The sequence below is a fragment of the Oncorhynchus tshawytscha genome, linkage group LG24 (genome assembly GCF_018296145.1).
Source record: "Oncorhynchus tshawytscha isolate Ot180627B linkage group LG24, Otsh_v2.0, whole genome shotgun sequence".
NCBI lineage: Eukaryota > Metazoa > Chordata > Actinopteri > Salmoniformes > Salmonidae > Oncorhynchus > Oncorhynchus tshawytscha.
In genome coordinates, this window is record NC_056452.1 from 27,481,470 (window position 1) to 27,509,115 (window position 27,646).

General features: G+C 43.0%; 2 protein-coding genes across 10 annotated transcripts in view; one reads left to right on the plus strand and one right to left on the minus strand.

The window, feature by feature from the left end:
• LOC112238042 (kinesin-like protein KIF20B) overlaps positions 1–20,369 on the minus strand; it is a 35,241-nt gene extending 14,872 nt beyond the window's left edge. For 7 of the 8 annotated variants that reach the window (XM_042305609.1, XM_042305608.1, XM_042305611.1 and 4 more), the window contains exons 1-25: positions 20,294–20,369; positions 19,695–19,884; positions 17,978–18,085; positions 17,735–17,873; positions 17,247–17,431; positions 17,096–17,138; positions 15,974–16,183; positions 15,674–15,785; positions 15,463–15,534; positions 15,210–15,356; positions 14,544–14,958; positions 14,108–14,247; positions 13,609–13,732; positions 13,117–13,318; positions 12,257–12,318; positions 11,969–12,088; positions 11,561–11,714; positions 10,233–10,902; positions 9,759–9,897; positions 8,458–8,580; positions 8,321–8,369; positions 5,052–5,177; positions 3,283–3,413; positions 2,789–2,944; positions 2,281–2,457 (exon numbers count right to left, since the gene is read on the minus strand). In XM_042305609.1, coding sequence (XP_042161543.1) covers positions 2,281–2,457; positions 2,789–2,944; positions 3,283–3,413; positions 5,052–5,177; positions 8,321–8,369; positions 8,458–8,580; positions 9,759–9,897; positions 10,233–10,902; positions 11,561–11,714; positions 11,969–12,088; positions 12,257–12,318; positions 13,117–13,318; positions 13,609–13,732; positions 14,108–14,247; positions 14,544–14,958; positions 15,210–15,356; positions 15,463–15,534; positions 15,674–15,785; positions 15,974–16,183; positions 17,096–17,138; positions 17,247–17,431; positions 17,735–17,873; positions 17,978–18,085; positions 19,695–19,883 — 3,993 coding nt within the window. In that variant the 5' untranslated portion in view covers position 19,884; positions 20,294–20,369. The remainder of the gene's footprint in view (positions 1–2,280; positions 2,458–2,788; positions 2,945–3,282; positions 3,414–5,051; positions 5,178–8,320; positions 8,370–8,457; positions 8,581–9,758; positions 9,898–10,232; positions 10,903–11,560; positions 11,715–11,968; positions 12,089–12,256; positions 12,319–13,116; positions 13,319–13,608; positions 13,733–14,107; positions 14,248–14,543; positions 14,959–15,209; positions 15,357–15,462; positions 15,535–15,673; positions 15,786–15,973; positions 16,184–17,095; positions 17,139–17,246; positions 17,432–17,734; positions 17,874–17,977; positions 18,086–19,694; positions 19,885–20,293) is intronic. The other variant, XM_042305612.1, reaches the window with a different exon arrangement.
• A 6,640-nt stretch (positions 20,370–27,009) lies between these two features.
• sft2d1 (SFT2 domain containing 1) overlaps positions 27,010–27,646 on the plus strand; it is a 40,624-nt gene continuing 39,987 nt past the window's right edge. For both annotated transcript variants that reach the window (XM_042305614.1, XM_042305613.1), the window contains exon 1: positions 27,010–27,214. In XM_042305614.1, coding sequence (XP_042161548.1) covers positions 27,149–27,214 — 66 coding nt within the window. In that variant the 5' untranslated portion in view covers positions 27,010–27,148. The remainder of the gene's footprint in view (positions 27,215–27,646) is intronic.

Below are 27,646 nucleotides of genomic sequence, written 5' to 3' on the forward strand. Positions count from 1 at the left end.
GGGCTGAGCGGTGTTTGCGACAACAGCAGATCGCGCAAAGGGGTTCGGGTCTATTTTTTTATTACAAAAACGTCTGTAGAGTCCGAATGGTTAGATCTACAAACTATTGAACACTACAATGAGAAGCTGAAAGTCTCACGAACACACGTAATGTGTTTGGGCTCTTACGACGCTCACAAGCTACACATAGACGATCCATAAGAAATCCCCAGGACATAATGTCTATAATACTGTTATAACTTCACACAGTTTGCTGTCAAAGACTCCAAACTCCACACAGTTGTCACAGACTAGTTGGATATCAGTGGAGGCTGCTGAGGGGAGGACGGCTCATAATAATGTCTGGAATAGAGTGAATGGAATGGAACACATAGAAACCATGGAAACCATATGTTTGATACCATTCCACAGATTCCGCTCCAGCCATTACCACGAGCCCGTCCTCCCCAGTTAAGGTGCCACCAACTTCCTGTATTGGATATTCATTTCCCAGTGAGAAAACAACTTTTGTATTTATAGCATTCATATTAAATACTGTTGAAGTAATGTTGGCTACAGGTTCCTCTGCCTCACCTAAAGCCCATCCTGGTGGGAAGCTGCTATAGACCACCAAGTGCTAACAGTCAGTATCTGGATAACATGTGTGAAGTGCTTGATAATGTACAGTACCAGTCAAAGGTTTTAGAATACCTACTCATTCCAGGGTTTTTATTTAATTGGAGTATTTTCTACATTGTAGAACACATTTTGTTACTACATGATTCCATATGTGTTATTTTATAGTGTCGATGTCTTCACTATTATTCTACAATGTAGAATATAGTAATGACACACACACACACACACACACACACACACACACAAACACACAAACATATGCACTATACACATGAATATGGTGTTATAGATATGTGGTAGTAGACTGAGGGCACACACTTAATATATTGTGAAATCTGTTATGAATGTATTGTAATGTTTTTTGGCAGTCCTTATTTTTTAATTACATTTTTCAATTATGGGGCCACAGTGTCTCCTGACCGCTCCTGTCTCAGCCTCCAGTATTTATGCTGCAGTAGTTCATGTGTCGGGGGGCTAGGGTCAGTTTGTTATATCTGGAGTACTTCTCCTATCTTATCCGGTGTCCTGTGTGAATTTAAGTATGCCCTCTCTTGCTTTCTCTCAGAGGACCTGAGCCCTAGGACCATGCCTCAGGACTACCTGGCATGACTCCTTGCTGTCCCCAGTCCACCTGGCCGTGCTGCTGCTCCAGTTTCAACTGTTCTGCCTGCGGCTATGGAACCCTGACCTGTTCACCGGACGTGATACCTGTCCCAGACCTGCTGTTTTCAACTCTTTAGAGACAGCAGGAGCGGTAGGGATACTCTGAATGATCGGCTATGAAAAGCCAACTGACATTTACTCCTGAGGTGCTGACTTGCTGCACCCTCAACAACTACTGTGATGATTATTATTTCACCCTGGTGGTCATTTATGAACATTTGAACATCTTGGCCATGTTCTGTTATAATCTCCACCCGGCACAGCCAGAAGAGGACTGGCCACCCCTCAGAGCCTGGTTCCTCTCTACCCGGCACAGCCAGAAGAGGACTGGCCACCCCTCATAGCCTGGTTCCTCTCTACCCGGCACAGCCAGAAGAGGACTGGCCACCCCTCATAGCCTGGCCAGCACAGCCAGAAGAGGACTGGCCACCCCTCATAGCCTGGTTCCTCTCTACCCGGCACAGCCAGAAGAGGACTGGCCACCCCTCATAGCCTGGTTCCTCTCTACCCGGCACAGCCAGAAGAGGACTGGCCACCCCTCATAGCCTGGTTCCTCTCTACCCGGCACAGCCAGAAGAGGACTGGCCACCCCTCATAGCCTGGTTCCTCTCTACCCGGCACAGCCAGAAGAGGACTGGCCACCCCTCATAGCCTGGTTCCTCTCTAGGTTTCTTCCTAGGTTTTGGCCTTTCTAGGGAGTTTTTCCTAGCCACCGTGCTTCTACACCTGCATTGCTTGCTGTTTGGGGTTTTAGGCTGGGTTTCTGTACAGCACTTTGAGATATCAGCTGATGTACGAAGGGCTTTATAAATACATTTGATTTGATTTGATTTAAAAAAAAAACATGAATGGATAAATGACAGATAAATTAGATAAATGAAAAGCCCATTTCTGTTGGGGTTTTGGGACTGGGGGAGTTAACAGAGCTCATTTGTTCCAAAGGAAAATAGTCTGACAAGTCCCAACCGACTAAACAGTCCAACGTGTGTTTGAACTGACCTCTGCTGGCTGAGAGGAGGCGTGGCAGCGGAGACTGGCTATCTGTTCATCCTTGTCTGCGTTGCTAGAGAGGAGTTTGGTTAGCTGGACCTCCAGAGCTGTCACCAGGGAGTCCCTCTCTTTCCTCCACTTCAGTAGGTCCTGCTCCTTCTCACTGAGCTGGGCCACCAGACCTTCCTACAGGGTAACAGAGTGGTTTCTTAGGCTGCATTTACACAGGCAGCCCAATTCTGACCTTTCAAACCAATTATCTTTAACCAATTATAAAAGATCTGATCTGTGTAAATGCAGCCTTCGTAGGCTCTGTCTGTAGAGGGTATTGTAGCTTTTATTCCAAGGAAAACCTCTCCTAGGGGATCCCCAGACATTTCACAATGTTGTTGAACTAGCTCACCTGATTCACCTTGTAAAGGGCTTGACGATTAGTTGAATCAGGTTTGATAACTGTGGAATTAGTTAATATGTGGAACGGCTGGGGGTCCCCGGGGGGCGGGGGGGGTTGTTTTACCACTTGGGCTTGCTGCTTGGCGTGACGCTTGCGGCCGTCTGCAAACTTCCTCATCTCCTGGTTCCTCTTATCCTCGGCCTCCTTGGCCAGCCGGATCAGAACCGTCTTCTCTTCGAGCCACTTCCTCTTGTCAGCTTGGTGTTTCTCAGTACACAGCTAGAAACACACAGGATTACTTATACTTGGCGGTACACTTACACGTACTGACTAATCCAAGGTAAAAAAAAAAAAATTTAACGGAGAAAATACACACTATCAACAACTACATGTGTGACCCGTTTCAGGAAACTAGGCGTATGTCGCGACTTCATAGGAGAGGGAAGTTCATCTTTCAAAGCAGAATTACTTTTTCGTTGTTCCTCAAAAATACAGTGTATGCTATACCATTGTGGCTCTGAATCTCTACTTTTATCCAATGTAATTAAAATAAAAACACTTTTAAATTTTGCTACATAAGACCAAATCCAGGTGGTGAGTCACATAGAGATGTCCACCTTCAAGGTCACTTGAGCCTGAACTGCTTCCTGTATGGCTAGCTTGGCCTCGTCCGATTGGCTGTCTCTCAGGGCTCCAGTGTCTTTCCCACTGTCTTGGTAGCGTAACAGTCCTTTCAGTTTATCCACCTCTGTGGGGGGGGAACAAAAAAACAACAAGACCACTTGAGTACTATCACCATGTTCAGTTGTACTTACCATTCTATGTTTTGTATACACAGAGTATACAAACATTAGGAACACCTTCCTAATATTGAGTTGCACCCCTTCCTTTAGCTGTGAGAAAAGCCCCAATCCGTTCAAGACAATGTCAATCTCAGTGGAACCCAGCGCGGACAGTAATTCAGATCTGGGGTGAAATATTATTTAGAGTATTTCAAATACATTTACATGCATATATGCAGTGCATTGGAAAAGTATTCAGACCCCTTCCCCTTTTTGTTACATTACAGCCTTAATTCTAAAATGGATTAAATATAAAATGTTCCTCATCAATCTACAAACAATACCCCATCATGACAAACCGAAAAACGGTTTAGATTTTTTTGCAAATTCATTAAAAAAAACCCAGAAATGCCTTATTTACATAAGTATTCAGACCATTTGCAATGAGACTCGAAATTGAGCTCAGGTGCATCCTGTTTCCATTGATCGTCCTTGAGATGTTTCTACAACTGTGATTGGAGTCCACCTGTGGTAAATTAAATTGATTGGACATGATTTGGAAATGCACACACCTGTCTATATAAGGTCCCACAGTTGACAGTGCATGTCAGTGCAAAAAAACCAAGACACGAGGTTGAAGGAATTGTCCTTAGAGCTCCGAGACAGGATTGTGTCGAGGCACAGATCTGGGGAAAGGTAGCAAACAATTTCTGCAGCATTGAAGGTCCCCAAGAACACAGTGGTCACTCTGACAGAGCTCCAGAGTTCCTCTGTGGAGATGCCAGAAGGACAACCATCTCTGCAGCACTCCACCAATCAGGCCTTTATGGAAGAGTGGTCAGATGGAATTCACTCCTCAGTAAAAAGGCACATGACAGCCCACTTGGAGTTTGCCAAAAAGCACCTAAAGGACTCAGACCATGAGAAACAAGATTCTCTGGTCTGATGAAACCAAGATTTAACTCATTGATCTGAATGCCAAGCATTACGTCTGGCGGAAACCTGGCACCCTCCCTCCGGTGAAGCATGGTGGTGGCAGCATCATGCTGTGGGGATGTTTTTCAGCAGCAGACCCCATCATAGCACTGAGACTGCACTTGTGAAGGTGGTAAATTACCTTTTAATGGCGTCAAACCAAGGCTCTGCGTCTGCCCTCGTGCTCCTAGACCTTAGTGCTGCTTTTGATACCATCGATCACCACATTCTTTTGGAGAGATTGGAAACCCAAATTGGTCTACATAGACAAGTTCTGGCCTGGTTCTGACAAATCAACTGTAAATTTCAGTGTTCCTCAAGGTTCCGTTTTAGGATCTCTCACACAGCCCTAGGACCATGCCTCAGGACTACCTGGCCGGATGACTCCTGGTTGTCCCCAGTCCACCTGGTCGTGCTGCTGCTCCAGTTTCAATCGTTCTTCCTGCGGCTATGGAACCCTGACCTGTTCACAGGATGTGCTACCTTGTCCCAGACCTGCTGATTTGGACTCTCTAACGCACCTACTGTCTCTAACTCTGAATGATCTGCTATGAAAAGCCAACTAATAAATAAACTTAAAACACCAAATATACACCATCATGGAAAACTACATCTTGAAATAATCCCACCTTCAATGAGGGCGTCAATCTCATCCAGTTTGGCCTCTAACACCTGCTCCTGTTGGGTCTGGGTATCCTCCTGTTCAACCAGAGCCAGACGCATGTCCTCCATCATACGCTCCTTAGCCTGAAGGTCTGGGGAAGCACAATGAACCCCATGAATACAAGACAGAGATACATTTTATGTCTCCTGAGTGGCGCAGCGGTCTAAGGCACTGCATCTCAATGCAAGAGGCGTCACTACAGACACCCTGGTTCAAATTCAGGATGTATCACAACCGGCCGTGATTGGGAGTCCCATAGGGTGGCGCACAATTGGCTCAGCGTCGTCCGGGTTTGACCGGGGTAGGCAGTCATTGTAAATGAGAATTTATTCTTAGCTGACTTGCCTAGTTAAATAAAGGTTACATTTAAATTAAAAAGAGAGAAGAGCAGCCCAACTCCATGATTACAGGACAGAGAGAAGAGCAGCCCAACTCCATGATTACAGAACAGAGAGAAGAGCAGCCCAACTCCATGATTACAGGACAGAGAGAAGAGCAGCCCAACTCCATGATTACAGGACAGAGAGAAGAGCAGCCCAACTCCATGATTACAGGACAGAGAGAAGAGCAGCCCAACTCCATGATTAACTCCATGATTACAGGACAGAGAGAAGAGCAGCCCAACTCCATGATTACAGGACAGAGAGAAGAGCAGCCCAACTCCATGATTACAGGACAGAGAGAAGAGCAGCCCAACTCCATGATTACAGGACAGAGAGAAGAGCAGCCCAACTCCATGATTACAGGACAGAGAGAAGAGCAGCCCAACTCCATGATTACAGGACAGAGAGAAGAGCAGCCCAACTCCATGATTACAGGACAGAGAGAAGAGCAGCCCAACTCCATGATTACAGGACAGAGAGAAGAGCAGCCCAACTCCATGATTACAGGACAGAGAGAAGAGCAGCCCAACTCCATGATTACAGGACAGAGAGAAGAGCAGCCCAACTCCATGATTACAGGACAGAGAGAAGAGCATGATTACAGGACAGAGAGAAGAGCAGCCCAACTCCTCCATGATTACAGGACAGAGAGAAGAGCAGCCCAACTCCATGATTACAGGACAGAGAGAAGAGCAGCCCAACTCCATGATTACAGGACAGAGAGAAGAGCAGCCCAACTCCATGATTACAGGACAGAGAGAAGAGCAGCCCAACTCCATGATTACAGGACAGAGAGAAGAGCAGCCCAACTCCATGATTACAGGACAGAGAGAAGAGCAGCCCAACTCCATGATTACAGGACAGAGAGAAGAGCAGCCCAACTCCATGATTACAGGACAGAGAGAAGAGCAGCCCAACTCCATGATTACAGGACAGAGAGAAGAGCAGCCCAACTCCATGATTACAGGACAGAGAGAAGAGCAGCCCAACTCCATGATTACAGGACAGAGAGAAGAGCAGCCCAACTCCATGATTACAGGACAGAGAGAAGAGCAGCCCAACTCCATGATTACAGGACAGAGAGAAGAGCAGCCCAACTCCATGATTACAGGACAGAGAGAAGAGCAGCCCAACTCCATGATTACAGGACAGAGAGAAGAGCAGCCCAACTCCATGATTACAGGACAGAGAGAAGAGCAGCGGGTCTAACAGCATATGGTAATGTGCTACCTTGTTTAACTGTCAGCACTATGGTCGTGTCCCAATACCCTTATTTGTGTTCTAAACAGTAGCCATTTTGGATTTGTGAGAAAAAAAGAAGATTTTTATAGAATGATGTTTAGAAAATTCAGCTTTTCATCTTGTAGAATTCTCTGCATTCTATTAAAGGAGATCCTCATAAAACCTACGTGTGTCAACAGCTGATGATCAGATCAGGGGGGCTGTAGCAACACCAACGGCGGGAAACAACGCCTTAGATTACACATTCTCAGTGTGGGGGAGTCTAGTATTAGATTACACATTCTCAGTGTGGGGAGTCTAGTATTATATTACACATTCTCAGTGTGTGGGGGAGTCTAGTATTAGATTACACATTCTCAGTGTGGGGAGTCTAGTATTATATTACACATTCTCAGTGTGGGGAGTCTAGTATTAGATTACACATTCTCAGTATGGGGAGTCTAGTATTAGATTATATATTCTCAGTATGGGAGTCTAGTATTAGATTATACATTCTCAGTGTGGGGAGTCTAGTATTAGATTACACATTCTCAGTATGGGGAGTCTAGTATTAGATTACACATTCTCAGTGTGGGGGAGTCTAGTATTAGATTACACATTCTCAGTATGGGGAGTCTAGTATTAGATTACACATTCTCAGTATGGGGGAGTCTAGTATTAGATTATATATTCTCAGTATGGGGGAGTCTAGTATTAGATTATATATTCTCAGTATGGGGGAGTCTAGTATTAGATTATATATTCTCAGTATGGGGGAGTCTAGTATTAGATTATATATTCTCAGTATGGGGGAGTCTAGTATTAGATTACACATTCTCAGTATGGGGAGTCTAGTATTAGATTATATATACTCAGTATGGAGGAGTCTAGTATTAGATTATATATACTCAGTATGGAGGAGTCTAGTATTAGATTATATATTCTCAGTATGGGGAGTCTAGTATTAGATTATATATACTCAGTATGGAGGAGTCTAGTATTAGATTATATATTCTCAGTATGGGGAGTCTAGTATTAGATTATATATTCTCAGTATGGGGAGTCTAGTATTAGATTACACATTCTCAGTATGGGGAGTCTAGTATTAGATTACACATTCTCAGTATGGGGGAGTCTAGTATTAGATTATATTCTCAGTATGGGGAGTCTAGTATTAGATTACACATTCTCAGTATGGGGAGTCTAGTATTATATTACACATTCTCAGTATGGGGAGTCTAGTATTATATTACACATTCTCAGTATGGGGAGTCTAGTATTATATTATTCTCAGTATGGGGAGTCTAGTATTATATTACACATTCTCAGTATGGGGAAGTCTAGTATTAGATTATATATTCTCAGTATGGGGGAGTCTAGTATTAGATTACACATTCTCAGTATGGGGGAGTCTAGTATTAGATTACACATTCTCAGTATGGGGGAGTCTAGTATGTTGATATTTGTTGCTTACTGCATACATTTGAACTAAACAGTGTGTTCCAAAGAGTATGTAGGACAATAAATAAACAGTATGTCATTTTACTAAGTAGTAGGCAAGAACACAGCCTATGTATGGCACACAGAAATACAGAGCAGAACAGTATGGATCAACAGGCTTTATTTGTACCTTTACAGGCGTTCGGATTGAGTTTGAGGTTCTCGTCAGCAGACTGTTCCTGGAAAGAGAAAGATCAAACTCCGGTCAACAACAAGGACACATTTAAAGTAAAACAACCAAGAGTAACCGAGATTTAAACAACATACCGTTTTCAGTTGCTGTATGGTCCTGTCTTTATTAGCCAAGTCTGCCTGCTGGCGTTTCTTCACCTTCTCCGAGTCCTGCAGTTTAAGTTTGAGAGATTTCACCTCTTCTCGCATGGAGATGATCTTGGGTAGGAAAACAAAAAGGGGTTGATATGTTATTAATAGTGATTGAAACGTTATTATAGTGATTCATATATTATTATAGGGAGAGAAGTTAGTATAGTGGTTCATACATTATTAATAGTGATTCATACATAGTGGTTCATACATTATTAATAGTGATTCATACATTATAGTGGTTCATTCATTTTTAGAAAGTGATTCATACGTTATTAATAGTGATTCATACATTATTATAGTGATCCATATATTATTATAGGGAGAGATAAGTTAGTATAGTGGTTCATACATTATTAATAGTGATTCATACATTATGAATAGTGGTTCATTCGTTTCTAGAAAGTGATTCATACGTTATTAATAGTGATTCATACGTTATTAATAGTGATCCATACATTATTATAGTGATCCATACATTATAGTGATCCATACGTTATTAATAGTGATCCATACGTTATTATAGTGATCCATATATTATTATAGGGAGAGATAAGTTAGTATAGTGGTTCATACATTATTAATAGTGATTCATACATTATGAATAGTGGTTCATAGAAAGTGATTCGTTATTATAGTGATCCATATATTATATAGGGAGAGATGTTAATAGTGGTTCATACATTATTAATAGTGATTTACATTATGAATAGTGGTTTCTAGAAAGTGATTCGTTATTATAGTGATCCATACACGTTATTATAGTGATCCATACACGTTATTATAGTGATCCATACACGTTATAGTGATCCATACACGTTATTATAGGGAGAGATAAGTTATTATAGGGAGAGATAAGTTAGTATAGTGGTTCATACATTAGTGATTCATACGTTAGTGATTCATACATTATTAATAGTGATTCATACATTATGAATAGTGGTTCATTTTTTTTTTTAAAGTGATCCATACGTTATTATAGTGATCCATATACGTTATTATAGTGATCCATATACGTTATTATAGTGATCCATATACGTTATTATAGTGATCCATACGTTATTATAGTGATCCATACGTTATTATAGTGATCCATACGTTATTATAGTGATCCATACGTTATTATAGTGATCCATACCTTATAGTGATCCATACGTTTTGAATAGTGATGTTATTAGTGATTGTAATTATGGACCTACTATGATAGTATCGGTTGCATAAATAAAGATCAAAAAGGCTTTTACCTCCATTTGAACTTGCTGGATCTGTTTTTTAGAGTCGGACAGCTTCTCTTTGAGATCAGAAACGTCATCGTCTTTCCTCTCAAGGTCCAGGCTCAAACTCTTCACTTTGTCGGAGTCATGTTTAGCCGTCTCCTTCAATCTGTGGTCATGAACACGAGAGGTAAACTCAAACAGCAGCTACATTAGAGAGGTTTTACCAGTAAAGAGGAGCATGGGAAAGGAAGAAACATTTAGGCCAATCCCAAATCGTCCCCTGTGCACTACGCACTCGTGGAGATATGAGGACAAGCGTAATCAATCTTGTAATAGCTACACCTTGCTCCCTGATAGGCTAGGCAGATGTTTCACCATATTGCTTATACCAATCAAATCCTCTCCGATTGCCACACGTGCATAGGGCATAGGTTATGATTTGGGATTGGCACGTAGGCCTCCCCAGTAGCCAGAGTGAAAGGTACCAGCCAGCCCACTAACCTGGTGATGACCTGCGCTTTCCTCTCCAGCTCAGCGTTCTTCTGAGTGATGGCCTCTTCAGCCACAGCCAGCAACTCCCGCCTCCTCTCCACCTCCCTCTTACGAGCCTCCTGCACCGTAGCGGTCTCCTCATCCTCCCGCATTTCCTGTGCCTCCCTCAGGCTCCTCTGCAGGCCTGACACCTGCGCCTCCTTCTCAAACAGTGTCTTCTCCAATTCTGCCCCTCTCTCCATTTGGGACATGAGCTCATCGTTATACGACTGGGACACGGTTACGGCCGCCTCACTCTCCATTTGGTGGGTGCACTGCTTCTCCTCCAGTGCAGCCACCTTTCCCTTCAAGGTCACGACCTCAGCTACAGAGTTCTCGCTGTCGATGTGGGCCATGGCTTTAGCCTCCTCCATTTCTGCCCTGAGCTGCTCCAAGTTCAGTTCCTGTGGGGACAGTTTTTCTTTTAGCACCTTCAGCTGCTGTTTTGAGTTCTGCTGTTGGGTCAGTTTCTCTCCCAGACCCTTTTTCTGCAGGGGCCTTTTCTCACTCTCCTCTAGGGTCTTTGGGAATTCTCTTTTCTGTTCCATCAGCTTGTCTCGGAGAAGCCCACTGTCCTTTTGTACCTCCACCAGCTCCCTGCGCAATCTGTCCATCTCCTCCTCTCCTCTCCCCAGGAACCCTAACAAAGACAGGGACACTTGTTGAATTATCTTTGAAGGTGATGCAAAGCTTCTGAGGTACGGTGGGGATTTTATTTTATGCTGACTTGATGCTCAGTGTCAAACTAAATGTAGTGTGCTCCTTAAGCATTAGCCAGTGGAATGAGATTAGGACAGTTCGTTAAATATCAAAACAACCGGACACGTTGCAATTTTGGTCAGCAAACAATGTGAAGAAAAAAAAAAAAAAAACTCAGTCTTTTAATAACCATGTCAATATAGTGAGTGTTTGGTTAGTGAAGACCATTTCCCAGGATATGAATGGTGTCTCTCCACCAATGAGACAACAATAAGTCCTACCAATGCTATACAACGTTTGGAAAATATCTGAGCACAGCAACAACAAAAACTTTATTCATAATCAAAATCATATGGAATACAACCACTTAAAAAACATCAAGCCAGAAATGGGGAACACAAATATGGATACATAGGAAAAACATGATGAAAAGTGCTCCGGTGTCTGAGACTTTGGGCAGCATTAGTTCTTGAGCGCAGACAGTCGCCTCTTTAAGCGGATGTTTTTGCGACCTTCGGCTGTGTTCTCTCTACCCCCTGCTCTCACCCCAACAAACGGTGGGAGGGGCTTCCCGGCAGTGCTCGGAGCCCACCCTGTACCTTTCTTGCTGGGGGGCTGGTCCTCCAGGTTGGCCTGGAGGTCCACCAGCCGTTTGCGGCTCTCTGCGCGAGAGCTGGGCCTCTCCCCTCTGGAGCAAGAGCAGCTGCTCTTCAGTTGCAGGATCTCATTTTTGATGCCGTCAAATGTAGCCTTCTGTCAAAGAAAAACCCAACAAATGTTAGAGGTCAAGCATGGTCTACAAGCTGGAATAAAAATAAAAATAAATGTATTTATTTTTTTAAATCACATTCTGGATATGAGCATTTATAATGTGACATAAGGATGGGAAATAGGCACCAGTTCAGTATAAATGGGAGATGTAAAGGAGAAAGACTAAGTATGAAACAGGCTGATGTCCATTAGCTAGTCAGATCTAAGCGCCACTTTAAAAAAAAACATCTACATACATTCTTGATGGTGGCTTGGACCTGTTGGTCTACGGTGTTCTGAAGCGTGGTGATCATCTCATCCTTCTCGTGACACATCTCCAGGAAGTAGGAGAATTTCAGCTCCTGAGACTCAAGAGTCTAAAAAGAGAAAAACAAGACGAAAAAAAAAGAAAAAAAGTCTGTCAGAACTACTCTGTTAACCGTGAACTAAAACCTAGCGGAATTTGGTTTTATGTAGAACAGACAACCCAAAACAATAAGTCCCCATTGTTGGAAATGGAACCAAAAACAAAAATGACACAATACCTTTCTAGCCTCTTCAAGCTGTTCGTTCGATTGCCGCGCTTGTTTGCAACAGTGTTCTAGTTCTGAAATTGAACAGACGACACCGACTACTCAACCGAAGGGAAACATTGTGTGCGTTCCATCACAGCCACCGTTATGGGATTAGTCAAACCGATCCGGAGCAGTAGTTGATGGATCGTGAAGACAGGTGATTAACAGGTTATTGCTGAAAGAGATACAGCGTATGTGAAAGGGATAGGCCAGTGTTTCATAATCCTGTTCCCGGGGGAAACAAAAGGGGTGTCCCATTTTAGTTCTTGCCTTAGCATTACACACCACATTCAAATATTCAACTGCTCAAGCCTTTGCTTAGGGTGCGTTCTTAACCAAGTGGGAAAGTGGTTAATGATCTGAACTTGTTGAAAGCCGATTGGCTAAATGGCCAAAATGCTGCTTCAACCATCAACTAAAAGTACAACGATCATGTTAATAAACAAATTAGAGTTACAAAGCTAACTTAAATATATATATATATTTTTTTTTTTACAAATGTTTTGTTGTTCCATTTAACTGTCAAATGCTGTTACCAAGGTAATATTCTTAGTAGGTGATGTCAGAGGTCAGCATGTGTGAGAAGACAGAGCTCTGGGATGAATCATAGTTTCCCCACTAGGTGTCACCAGTTGGAGGGCCATTCAAGTGGATTTGATGTGATAAATACAACCGTCCCACTTGGCTATGAACACGGCTTTATTGTAAATAGGTGTAATGCTTTGGGCAAATTTTGAATGTGAACCCTTGTGGGTCCCGACGACCACGATGAAGAAAAGCTATAAAAAAAATACATTTTAAAACAAGACAACTGGTTGTCAGTTGGCTACCATTGGTTTTGACAGTGAGCTGCTCCTGGGCTTGGTTCAGCAGCGCCGAGAGATCATCCACTCTCTTTTCCAGATTGGAGATGGTTTCGCAACTGGGTTGGGTGACCACCAGACACGTCTTGGCCTCCAAAGCCGCCTTCTTTATGCCCGCCAGGTCACTGCACATGGAGTCAAACATCTTTCCCAATGGCGAGCTGTCCTCCTACAGCAGAGAAGACATAGGAGTCATTATGGAGATGCTATTATCCAGAGACACTTACAATTAGTGCATTCATCTTAAGATAGCTAGGTGAGACAAACATATCGCTCTCATAGTGAATACATTATTCCTCAATAAAGTAGCCATCCGCAAAGACAGCACTAGTAAGAATAGACGAGTTAGGTTCTCTTTTGTCACCGCAGTTTGAACACCAAGGTAAAGGACAAGAGACATGGCTACATCATGAAGGTTGACATTGTTAATGTCCAACACATCTAAGTAGGATGCATTACTGTGGCTCGCTCTACTCTGTCCAACTCCTCTTGACTGGTGTTAATGTTCACAAGATTTCTCAGGATCTCTAGACGCTTCTCTGCTCTCTCCTCGACATTCTTCTCCTCTTTGGCCAGACGCTCGCTGTAAGACACAGATAAATAAAGGTCAAAAAAATATATCTAACTAGGCAAGTCAGTTAAGAAATAAATTCTTATTTTCAATGACGGCCTAGGAACAGTGGGTTAACTGCCTTGTTCAGGGGCAGAACGACAGATTTGTACCTTGTCAGCGCGGTTACAAGTCCAACACTAACCACTAGGCTAACTGCCACCCCAAATATTATAGCTAGATCTTATTCAGTTGCGTATCAAAAGACATAAAAGCATTTACCTTTAAAAAGCTACTATGTAAAGTGTTGAGTACCTCAGTTTGTAGAAAAACACTCAAACCCCCCAAAAATGTTAAGCAACCAAAAACACAAAAGAAATGACTTAAACAAGGCACAGAAGGGCTCACTTGTAATCGGTCTGCATTTCAGAGAAGAACTCCGAGAACTCCTTGGTGACCTCGTCACGGATCCGGGATTCCAGAACCAGGTTTTCAGACCTCTCTTTCTGGAGCTGTTCCCAGAGCTCTGTCAACTGGAGGAGCTGGCTCTGAAGGGTTGACAGACATTTACCTCTTGTGGACAGACGTCATTGAGCATTACATGACACTTTAGTTCTAGGTTAACCGGAGATGAATTTGATATTAATTAGGGCCCCAGAGTTTTGACCATTTCACCCAATGAGCGAAACTCTGGTCCATTTACTATTAGCAGGGCTAAATCTTCCAAATGTCTCAATCAAATCAAAGCCTAGAATTTTTTTTTATAGCATTGATGAGCCAATTGGAATTTCTGTGTAAGACTCAAATAAAAATAGCCACAGAATTAGTTGGTGGAGAGACTTACCTCATAAGTGTCTTTATTGATGAGAACCTTTTCATCATCGTCCACTTCCTGCATGGTCTCCATCACGCTCTCCTCTTCAGTGTCGTCATGCTCCTGCACGTCCTCCAGACTGGTCTCCCAGCCAACCAGGGAGCTCCTTCTCTTCTGACCCAACAGGTACTTCCTGTCTGCGTTGTTGATGATCATGGACAGTTCCCGGGCCGACCTCTTGGTGGCGAGGTGGGGGACGGTCTTGGTGGTCAGCACCACCACCTTCTGAGCCACGGCGGAGAACTTGAGCACGTTGAGCGTCTCGTCGTACATGGAGGCACACTGGTTGATGTTGACTATCATGCAGGCTTTGCCACGGCCACAGAAGAAGCCCTGTAGGTAGTGGGTCAGCTTGCTCTCCCTGAAGGGGACGTGCTGTGGTAGCCTAGCAACAAGGGTTTGATAACATTTGTCAGTAATAAATAAAACATTTTAAAAAAAAAGTTATGATCTATACATCCAGTACATCAAAAAATGTGACTGGCAGAATAAGAATTCTGACTTATTTCCACTGTGGTCCTCATCAGGTCAGAACATTAACAATTCCAAGCTACAGATTTGTACCCCCCCACTTTGATAGTTATGGAATTATACATTTGACAAATATTTTTCTGAAAGCAGACATTCAAGGCTCACTTGGATTGCTGGCTTTGCCGTAACGTGTTGATGCACTTGCCCAGTGTCATCAGGGAAGTGTTGATGTTTCCAGCCTCTTTCAAACGCTCCCCTTTATTCTGAGTTTTAGCGCACCTCTCAGACCCAGCCAGGTCACACAAGGACAGCCTGAACATAAACAAACCCTGCCTTAATACACACAGGTACTGCATAGGGCTTCTAAGGATATATAGTTTTTGTCCAAATGAATAAAACAAATATCCATTTCACTTACTCGCTGATAGAGTTAACACGAGGAATCCTAGCATCTTCCATCCGCAGGATACGAACAGAAAATATGCTGTGGCTGAGCATAGGAACAGATTTCTATAAGAGCACAGCGGTCAAGCTACTGTGTGAACTTGGCTCATGCAAGTTCGTACCAGCCCCAAAAAAGAAACTCGAAATATTCAAAAAGGGAAATGATTGACGTGCTTAATAATCACCTCCGGCTCGAGAGGAGGTTGAGCTTTGTGCTGGCGAAGCTCTGGTTCTTCTTCCCTAGCTTCATTACCTTGTAGGCTTCCTCCGCGTTGCTCACTTGTACCCACTTCAGATCTGAAAAATCACACACAGGAACATTTGGTCATCTCCGGTTCAGTCGGTAGAGCGTGGTGCTTACAACGACAAGATTGTGGGTTCGATTCCTGGGACCACCCAGACGTCAAACACACGCCTGATTAAGTCACTGGATAAATATAAAAAAAGACTAAAAAGTAAAATGTGACACGATCTGCAGCCGTTACCTTTTACAAAGGAGTTGCCTTTGACATCCTGCGACAGCCGCAGCGTGGTTCTCTTCTGGGCTCCCATCGGAACGGGCTCCAGCAGGTCGTGAATGTTCTCCTTGTAGATTTCACAGAAGGACACCCAGACGGAGAACTTGGTGTGTGCTTCAACAACCAGACTGAAACGTTGTTCCGTCACAGTCCCCTCGATGTCACTTAGTGTGGACCCTGTCAGAGAAACAGGTGGTGGTGTTAACCTGTTACAAACCTCTGGTTGGATAGAAGTCTCTTGTAAAGGGCTAATGATACGCCAAAGTACCAGATAGATGGACATGTGGGATGTGACAATCATGTCTAAATGCAGGTCAGGACTATGCATCGTGGAACAAGAACATAAATAATTTGGTCTCATGTCAATTATTTATCTGTTATTTTACCAGGTAAGTTGACTGAGAACACATTCTCATTTACAGCAACGACCTGGGGAATAGTTACAGGAGGGGGATGAATGAACCAATTATAAACTGGGGATTATTAGGTGACCGTAATGGTTTGAGGGTCAGATTGGGAATTTAGCCAGGACACCAGGGGTTAACACCCCTACTCTTACGATAAGTGCCATGGGATCTTTTAATGACCGCAGAGAGTCAGGACACCCGTTTAACGTCCCGGCCGAAAGACGGCACCCTACACAGGGAGCATGGTGTTTACAACGCAGGGGTCTCTACGGCAACCTTTAAAAAAAAATGTTTTAAAGGAGCCAGTGTGCAACCAAGTTGATAAACATAGGAGTGCATAAAGAAATGTAGGATCACAATGAAAAATATTTGGAAGTAATAAAGTTAGAATCCTTCAGCACTAGTGCTAAATAAAAATACAGATTGCATAGCAAAAATATTTAGGCGCATGTTAGAGTAAAATTATCACAACGTAGAACCCTGCAATGCCAGGATAGTGGGTTCAATTCCCAGGACCGACCAACTTGCCAGGTCGCAGTTGTAAATGAGAACTTGTTCTCAACTAGCCTACCTGGTTAAATAAAAAAATATAAAAAAATGTAAAAATGTATGAACTCTTGACTAAGTCACTTTGGATAAAAAGCATCTGCTGAATGGCATATAAAATAATAAATTTCCTTGCCTTCCAGGGTTGTCTTGTTGGTGAAGCTTTTCTGGTTATCACTCTATGGGAGAAGAGCAATAAGGGACATCATTTAATATAAATTACTAGAACCAAAGAACCTGCTGAGTAATGCAATGGCTTTCATCAGGTCAATGAACCAACCCAGTACCTCCTTGAGGAGCCTGAAGAGATTTCTCTTGTTAGTGGCCTCTTCACTCTGCTGGTCTTTAGTGAGCCTGATGAACTCTCTGCATCGCTGTGGCTTGATAGTCATTTGGTCGTAAACACGCCCCTCAATGCTGTTGAAGATTAAATTCAAAGACCTGGGGAGGATCCCTCCATTGGCCTCTGGACCTAAAAAAAAAAACAGGTGTTGAGGATCTCTTCATTTCTCAATCTCTTTGTCTCAGTGGTTTGTTAGCAGGAGTTTACCATAAAGAGCATTATCAGCTCATACCGACCAACAGGTTTTTGATTGTGATAGAAACTTAGAAGCACCATCAGAGGATTTAAGTCTCAACATAGAATATCAGCAATGTGAAAATTTTAACAGTGAATCTGTGCTAACTCAGGTTGGACCTTTGGGTACAAGTTGGATATTACACCAACACATCAGTTTGCATCTGTCCAACTCTGCAAATAATCAAGAAATCAAACCTAGAAAAGTGAATGTCTTTCCAGCATTGGTCACTCCATACGTAAAAACGAGAGAATTTCCACCTTCCAGAACCTCCTTGACGAGGCCTCTCACTGTGCTGTCAAACATCTCCCTCTGAGTGGTTTCTGGCCCTAAGACCTGAGGACAAAAATGAAAAAGGTGGTTGGAAGAACCTTCATTTTTTATTTTTTTTTTCCTAGAAAAAGAGTCATGGGTGTCTCTAACAAACCCTGCTGACTGACCTGTGAGAATTGAAACCGTTGAGCCGATTTGTCACGGAGCCGTGCCGAGAGCGAAGCCCTTGGAGCCTTCAGGAGGACCGTGTCCGGGAGCTCGATGGAAACGCAGTCCTTGGATATGTACAGGGAAAAGACAGCAAGTCATAGTCAAAGCTCAACAGTTATTATGTTTCCAAGTCTCTTGTTAAAAATCAGGAAGTGTGTGTGCGCGGTGGTGAGGGTATCTATATTGAACAAAAATATAAAAACGCAACATGTAAAGTGTTGGTCACATGTTTCATGAGCTGAAATAAAAGACAGCAGACATTTTCCATACGCATAAAAAAAAACATTTGTTTATATCCCTGTTAGTGAGCATTGCCAAGATATGCCACACCTGTCAGGTGGCTGGATTATCAAGAAGCTGATTAAACCAGCATGATCATTACAGGTGCACCTTGTGCTGGGGACAATAAAAAGCCGCTAAAAATGTGCGGTTTTGTCACAACGCCACAGACGTCTCAAGTGGAGGAAGTGTGCATGATGACTGCGGGGAATGTCCACCAGAGTTGTTGCCAGAGAATTAGTTTATTTCTCTACCATAAGTCACCTCCAAATGTCATTTTAAGGGAATTTGGCAGTATGTCCAACCAGCCTCACAACTGCAGACCATGTTTAACCACGCCAACCCAGGACCGACACATCGGTCTTCCTCACCTGCGGGATCATCTGAGGGGGGTGCTGTAGAGTATTCCTGTCTGTAATAAAGCTCTCGCCTGGAAGAAGAATTTTCTGATTGGCTGGGCCTGCTCCCCAGTGTGTTTGTCTGCTCCCCAGTGTGTTTGTCTGCTCCCCAGTGTGTTTGTCTGCTCCCCAGTGTGTTTGTCTGCTCCCCAGTGTGTTTGTCTGCTCCCCAGTGTGTTTGTCTGCTCCCCAGTGTGTTTGTCTGCTCCCACCCATGGTGGCCACTTGCAGTCATATGAAATCCATAGAGTCGGGCTAATGAAGTCATTTCAAATTGACAGATTTCCTTATATAAAACTTTAACTAAGTAAAATCTTTGAAATTATTGCATGTTGCGTTTATATTTTTTGTTCAATATAGATGGTTCATGTGACAAACTGGGGTGTACTCATGACGCCGAAAAACATTTTGCAACAGATATATATTTCAAACACTCTTCAACATGAACATGCCCAGTTTGTCTCAGCTGTTGGGTTCTTAAACGGAAGTTGTAGTTCATTTTAATTGTATGGTTTCCACTAGGGCTGGGAATTGTCAGGGACCTGAAGATATATTATCATGACACTTGGTGCCAATAGGATATGTATTACAATTCACGTTTCAATGTGTATTTCGTTTTGCTGTTCCAAACATATTGCTCGCCATACGTCTACTGCAGAGGGACAAGAGAGCAATCAGGAAACACATTTGGATCCGTAATGGAAATTAGCGCTGAAAACAAATTGGCTCCCTATTTAAAAAGATGGAGAACAAGCTATGAAGGGAATTACTGGAGTTTTGGTGCTGGTACAGCCAAATAGCGCAAACATAATATTGCGACAGTAAAAACGAAACATGTAAAAATGTATATCCCGATATGTAACCATCGCCATTCCGAATAGCCTGCGAAGTGTTTGGCACGATCTATAAATGATCGATTATTCTGTGCGCTAAGGTTAATGAATACACCCCTGCCTGGATTTCAAGCTAAAGGGTTGTGTGTGTTGAGTTCAATTACCTGCGATTCGCCATTTTCACTCTCAGTTGTTGTGAATGGTCGAATGCGAAGGTACACCTGCAAGTGTTCATGCTCTTCCAGGCAGGAGTCTATGGAATTAAACTCAGAAAATAGGTTTTTCTTCAAGTCGTCGAAGTTAACTTCCCGCGCCACGCTTTCCAATTTGTTGTAAAAACACGATTCCATCATCCTGTGTCAGATAAAATGTTGTGGGAGAGAGAGACAGCCAACGTTTAGATGTTCAGCAAGCGCACCATCCACATGGAAATAAGCAGATCACAACACTAATGTTAATAAATCAGCACATTAAACAAGTGGCGTTGTAGTAGAAAATTTTTGGTATTAACTTAAACTCCTTGGTATGTGCACTGACAGCTCTGTGTTACAGCTAACATGAGCCAAAACAGAGAGAGGAAGAGACGAAGTCAATAATAATAATAATAATAATAATAATAACGTATTCTTTGGCTAAACCAACATTCAGACGATGGCAAACGCTAACAGAATAAAGACACATGCATAACGCTACCCTGTCTGAATGATAAAAATTATTTAAAAAAACATTAAATTGACATCAGGCTTTTGTATTTTCTACTTACGTGAGAGAACGGATTCCCTAAATATTGATCGCATCAAAAATCCTTCTTCAACACAAACTGTCCCGGTTTTATTTTTAAATTCGACCAATCGGGAGAGAGGGATTTATTTTAATATTTTTTTTTTACCGGAAGAGTTCATTGAGGCGAATAAAGTGTTGTTTTTTTCCCATAGGCTACAACTGTGACGTCATCCCTCAGTCTCTAGGCTGCCACCCACTGAAATGTCATCTCTCAGGAAAAGTGGGGGTGTCGAAAGGAACCATATAAGGAGAAATGGGGGGAATTTTCGAATAGAGTTTTAACACTAGACGCGCTGGAATTCCATAAGTACGAAACTCATCATAAAATAAAACGTCCCTGTTTCAGGACCTTGTCTTTCAAAGATAATTTGTCTTTCAAAGATCTTCATTGTAAAGGGTTTAAACACTGTTTCCCATGCTTGTTCAATGAACCATACACAATTAACGAACATGCACCTGTGGAACGGTCATTAAGACACTAACAGCTTAGGCAATTGAGGTCACAATTATGAAAACTTAGGACTCTTAAAGAGGCCTTTCTACTGACTCTGAAAAACACCAAAAGAAAGATGCCCAGGGTCCCTGATCATCTGCGTGAACGTGCCTTAGGCATGCTGCAAGGAGGCATGAGGACTGCAGATGTAGCCAGGGCAATAAATTGCAATGTATGTACTGTGAGACGCCTAAGACAGCGCTACAGGGAGACAGGACAGACAGCTGATCGTCCTCGCAGTGGCAGACCACGTGTAACAACACCTGCACAGGATCGGTACATCTGAACATCACACCTGCGGGACAGGTACAGGATGGCAACAACAACTGCCCGAATTACGCCAGGAACGCACAATCCCTCCATCAGTGCTCAGACTGTCTGCAATAGGCTGAGAGAGGCTGGACTGAGGGCTTATAGGCCTGTTGAAAGGCAGGTCCTCACCAGACATCACCGGCAACAACGTCGCCAGACAGGACTGACAAAAAGTGCTCTTCCCTGACGAGTCGCTGTTTTGTCTCACCAGGGGTGATGGTCGGATTCGCGTTTATCGTCAAAGGAATGAGCGTTACACCGAGGCCTGTACTCGGGAGCGGGATTGATTTGGAGGTGGAGGGTCCATCATGGTCTGGAGCGGTGTGTTACAGCATCATCAGACTGAGCTTGTTGTCATTGCAGGCAATCTCAACGCTGTGCGTTACAGGGAAGACATCCTCCTCCCTCATGTGGTACCCTTCCTGCAGGCTCATCCTGACATGACCCTCCAGCATGACAATGCCACCAGCCCTACTGCTCGTTCTATGCGTGATTTCCTGCAAGACAGGAATGTCAGTGTTCTGCCATGGCCAGCGAAGAGCCCGGATCTCAATCCCATTGAGCATGTCTGGGACCTGTTGGATCAGAGGGTGAGGGCTAGGGCCATTCCCCCCAGAAATGTTTGGGAACTTGCAGGTGCCTTGGTGGAAGAATGGGGTAACATTAAGAACTGGCAAATCTGGTGCAGTGCATGAGGAGGAGACGCACTGCAGTACTTAATGCAGCTGGTGGCCACACCAGATACTGACTGTTACTTTTGATTTTGACCCCCCTTTGTTCAGGAACACATTATTACATTTCTGTTAGTCACATGTCTGTGGAACTTGTTCAGTTTGTCTCAGTGGTTGAATCTTATGTTCATACAAATATTTACACATGTTAAGCTTGCTGAAAATAAACGCAGTTGACAGTGAGAGGACGTTTCTTTTTTTACAAATGCCATGACTTGAAATTTCAAGTATTATTATTTCAAATATTCAATAATAAGTAATACATTGTAAAAAATAACTTATAGAAAATCCATTAAGGTAGCTAATGTTAGCTAGCGTTAACATTGACTTTAAAAGACACAGGTCAGAGTGAATATACTTTTTTTTTTTGCATAACTGAAATTGATTATTGTCCAATCTGCAGACCATGACTAACGTCTGATAACCCAAACGGACGTCCTGAGTGGCACCTTTCGAAACCTCCACTTCTCCTTATATGGTTTGTTTCGAAAAGTCCACTTTTCCTGAAAGATGCACTGAGAGGTGACAGCAGTGAGACCCTGAGGGGTGACTACTCTGAGAGATGACATCGCAGCTCTCCTCTTGTTTTTTACGGTCTCTGGCCAAGTATGGATAGCTACAGCCAAAGTATGGTTGACCGGAGTATGGGCAAGTGTCTGTGACGAAAGAAGTGGGTGTATGGAAAGAGAATCCGCTAATTGGGAAGATTTGTTGCAACTCAAGACCGTTTTAGGTGGCTGATTGGACTGCACGATAAGTGATAAGCCAGTGACAAGTGCACCGGTGTTGTTTCGACGTGCCTAATGTGCTTCCTACTCCACAGCCGCAAATTTTTTCCCTCGCATGATTTTATTTCAAGTAGGATAGCAGCCTACACAAGAAATAACTCATAACCATATAGATGTCACCTTGATACAAACATCCATCCATCCATACATCCATCCATACATCCATCCATACATCCATCCATCCATACATCCATCCATCCATCCATACATCCATCCATCCATACATCCATCCATCCATCCATACATCCATCCATCCATACACCCATCCATACATCCATCCATACATCCATCCATCCATCCATACATCCATCCATCCATCCATACATCCATCCATCCATCCATCCATACATCCATCCATCCATATCCATACATCCATACATCCATCCATACATCCATACATCCATACAAACATCCATCCATCCATACATCCATCCATCCATCCATCCATCCATCCATCCATCCATACATCCATCCATACAAACATCCATCCATACAAACATCCATCCATCCATACATCCATCCATCCATACATCCATCCATCCATACATCCATCCATACATCCATCCATCCATCCATACAACATCCATCCATACATCCATCCATCCATCCATCCATACATCCATACATCCATACAAACATCCATACATCCATCCATCCCATCCATACAAACATCCATCCATCCATACATCCATACAAACATCCATCCATCCATACATCCATCCATCCATCCATCCATCCATCCATCCATCCATACATCCATCCATACATCCATCCATACAAACATCCATCAAACATCCCATCAAACATCCATCCATCCCATCCATCCATACATCCATCCATCCATACATCCATCCATCCATACATCCATCCATCCATCCATCCATCCATCCATCCATCCATCCATCCATCCATCCATCCAGTTGAAGTCAGAAGTTTAGGTTGGAGTCATTACAACTCGTTTTTCAGCCACTCCACCAATTTCTTGTTAACAAACTATAGTTTTGGCAAGTCAGTTAGGACATCTACTTTGTGCATGACACAAGTCATGTTTCCACAAGTAATGTTTCTCACACCAGAGAACCGAGTTCGTAACCGGGTCTTGACAGAAACAGAGCCCTTCTGTCAAGACCCGGTTACGAACTTGGGTCTCCGGTGTGAGAAAGTCACTTAGCAAACTGAGCCATTAATAGTCAGCGGAACCCAGAAGATGAGGTAGACACAGCTGTACTTGAGACGGTGTTTTAATAAAGTAAAAAGGAAAGATCTTCAGGCAAAAATATAAATCCAAGAGAAAAAGGTAATCCTCCAAGTCAAAAGGTAAATCTACAAGGTGGAAGGTACAGCAGGAAAAAGCCTCAAAAGATAATCAAAAATAAATAAACGAGAACAAAAACAGAGTTCCTCAAGAGAGTCCAACTGGAGCAACACATGTTCACAGCATCACTGGGGCTGGGTGCCAACATACAAACACAGAGCACAGAACTGAGGGAAACTAAGGGTTTAAATATATTCAAGGGAAACCAAAAGGGTCAAAAAGCACAATGGGGGCATCTAGTGGCCAAAACCGGAACAATCCTGGCCAAATCCTGACACACCATTTTTTATTTTATTTTACCAGGCAAGTCAGTTAAGAACAAATTCTTATTTTCAATGACGGCCTAGGAACAGTGGGTTAACTGCCTGTTCAGGGGCAGAACGACAGATTTGTACCTTGTCAGCTCGGGGGTTTGAACTTGCAACCTTCCGGCCAATAGTCCAACGCTCTAACCACTAGATATATCTACACTGTATTTCTGATTTACTGGCTTACTGGGGCTCTTTCATGCCGTCCCTGGAAGGGGTGCGTCACCTGAGTGGGTTGATTCACTGATGTGGTCATCCTGTCTGGGTTGGCGCCCCCCCTTGGGTTGTGCCATGGCAGAGATCTTTGTGGGCTATACTCAGCCTTGTCTCAGGATGGTAAGTTGGTGGTTGAAGATATCCCTCTAGTGGTGTGGGGGCTGTGCTTTGGCAAAGTGGGTGGGGTTATATCCTTCGTGTTTGGCCCTGTCCGGGGGTGTCCTCGGATGGGGCCACAGTGTCTCCTGACCCCTCCTGTCTCAGCCTCCAGTATTTATGCTGCAGTAGTTTATGTGTCGGGGGGCTAGGGTCAGTTTGTTATATCTGGAGTACTTCTCCTGTCCTATTCGGTGTCCTGTGTGAATTCTCTAATTCTCTCCTTCTCTCTTTCTTTCTCTCTCTCGGAGGACCTGAGCCCTAGGACCATGCCCCAGGACTACCTGACATGATGACTCCTTGCTGTCCCCAGTCCATCTGACCGTGCTGCTGCTCCAGTTTCAACTGTTCTGCCTTATTATTATACGACCATGCTGGTCATTTATGAACATTTGAACATCTTGGCCATGTTCTGTTATAATCTCCACCCGGCACAGCCAGAAGAGTACTGGCCACCCCTCATAGCCTGGTTCCTCTCTAGGTTTCTTCCTAGGTTCCTGCCTTTTCTAGGGAGTTATTCCTAGCCACTGTGCTTCTACATCTGCATTGCTTTCTGTTTGGGGTTTTAGGCTGGGTTTCTGTACAGCACTTTGAGATATCAGCTAATGTACAAAGGGCTATATAAATCAATTTGATTTGATTTGATGTTATTTTAATGGACAACAAATGTGCTTTTCTTCCAAAAACAAGGACATTTCTATGTGACCCCAAACTTTTGAACAGTAGTGTGTGTGCATGTATATATATATAAACAAATTATCTGTGGTAGGCTATGTGAATAACGTGGAATGCTACATGAATAAAGATATGCTTCCGTCTGTAATATTTGATTTAGATTTATAAGGACGGTTCAAGTTTACAGTTGAAGCTGCTTCACTCAACTCTGCTCCACAGCCCCCCTCCACGCTATACCACAATAAACATGAGTTTAATTTCCGTTTCCATTAAGTGCTTTTGAAATGAAATCTGTATCCCATCTCCACTGTAACAGCATAATGGACAGCGCCCGACACAGTAAAGCAATGCCTATTTGGTCATGAATATAGGCTACAAGATAGATAGGGTAATTCACCTATTACAAACAGCCTATATGAATGCAACTGAATTGAACTCATTTTTCTTTCCACAGTGCAGTGCATTACAAATGCTCCTTGCTTGATGTGTCCCTTAGCAAATCCTTTGGATCTATCGGTAGCATGCTCCCAGTTAGAATAGCTGCCTTGGGTGTTAGCGTTGGATCCAATACAGGACATGGGAAACCAAAATGCAGCATCTGCATTTTAACAGAGTATTCCCGGCCACTCTCTTCATATGAACCAGTTGATATTAAATGAACGTTTTTGGACAGAAAACTTGCGGCTAGAGTAGGATTCTAGGCTAACCTGGACTAGCTCTTAAAGGGTATGACACCTTGGTCTACTTCTCTGCTATTCATATCTGAAGAACATAAATATCTACTACCAATCAATAGGAAACAGAACAAACACGTAATTGTTGCCAGCAGCACAGTTACAGTCACAAATGCTCTAGATAACATGAAAAAAGCCTGACCAACTCTGCTAGGGTGAGTAAAATGGTCAGAGTGAGTTGTTCTGTCATTTGTGTCTGGAAGTAGCTAACAAGCTGGCCAACTTTAGCCAGTTAGCTTGGGTGCGGTTGTGAGGTCGGATCGCTCTGATCAACCCGACTCCTCCAGTTTGTGCTCTGAATGATCCTAGAGCGAAATGTAAAAAAACCCAAAAAAAAACAGACAATCTGACAAAGCTCTGAATTTACAAACACAGCCTAGTTTAGCTGACTTTCCACAGTGAAACCTTTCAGAATATTCACATTATAACAATGGGGAGCACATTCTAAGCATTCTAAACATTCTAATCATGAGTAAACAATGTGACTTTTGATACAAATCAGCTACCTGAACCACTTTTCTCAACAAGGTGTTGTAGATAAAGAAGGTAAAGGGTTAATTAACACCTTGGTCTAATTCTCTGATATTCAAATCTGAAATCAGAACACTACTTCAACAATGCCTCCTTGTCTTCTGTACTTTGTCATTACAGTTTGCATATACCGTGGTATTCTAGTAGGAGAGTGTATACAAGTTTAGTAGTCTGAGTGTAGTTATTTGTGATTAAATAATGTGCTCTAACTGCCCAACAATCTAAAGTAATAAGGTCGATAAGTGTAGTCTATCAAATAAATCAATTATTTTATTAAATGTAACTTGGATTAAATGTAACTAATTGGCTTAAGTAAAACATTTTAAACTTCTTCCACTAAAACAAAAATATTTGTAAAGAACCCCACCAATATTTTTCATGGAAGTGAACATCTAGTTGTAAACTCTATGTCGCGCTGTCTGGGTAGCATACGTAGTTTTACATAGATACGCCCATCTGTGAAGCCGGAGGAAGTTGGCTTACTAGACAATCTAGCATTGCATTTTAGTTTAGCTGTCTAGCTAGCTCATTTAGCTACAAACAAATAATAATCCACATAAATAGTTATTATCGACGATGGACAAGCTTCGTAGTATGATGGGGGGGCGAGAAGACAACGAGGAAACGGGTCTCACGGCGCAGGTAACACAGCAAGAACGACGTGCTTTATCAGTCAGTGCTATGATGAAACCTTAAGATGTCCCTACCTTAAACTTAACCCCGTGACCCTTACTTAAACCCTACCCTGTGTACATTGCAACTTTAATTTGGGATAGGGACGTCCCAAGGATCCCGGATAGCTTGCCAACGCAAAACCCTTGGCTTGACACATGACGCATCGAGTGGTTATAATATATATTTTCTTGTTTTGTTTTGAGTGATGGTGTATTTCCGTTAATCACATCAAAAGCATCATTTAAATGTTGTTCGTCACGAGTATTTCAGCTACCACTTTTGCACCTTATTGTCATTGATACACCTCACATAGGTGTCGACGGTGCTGAAATAGTTTGGTAGCTAGACCAGTGTGACGTGAACAGCATTTGACTCGGCGGTTTTTTGTCGTCAAAAATA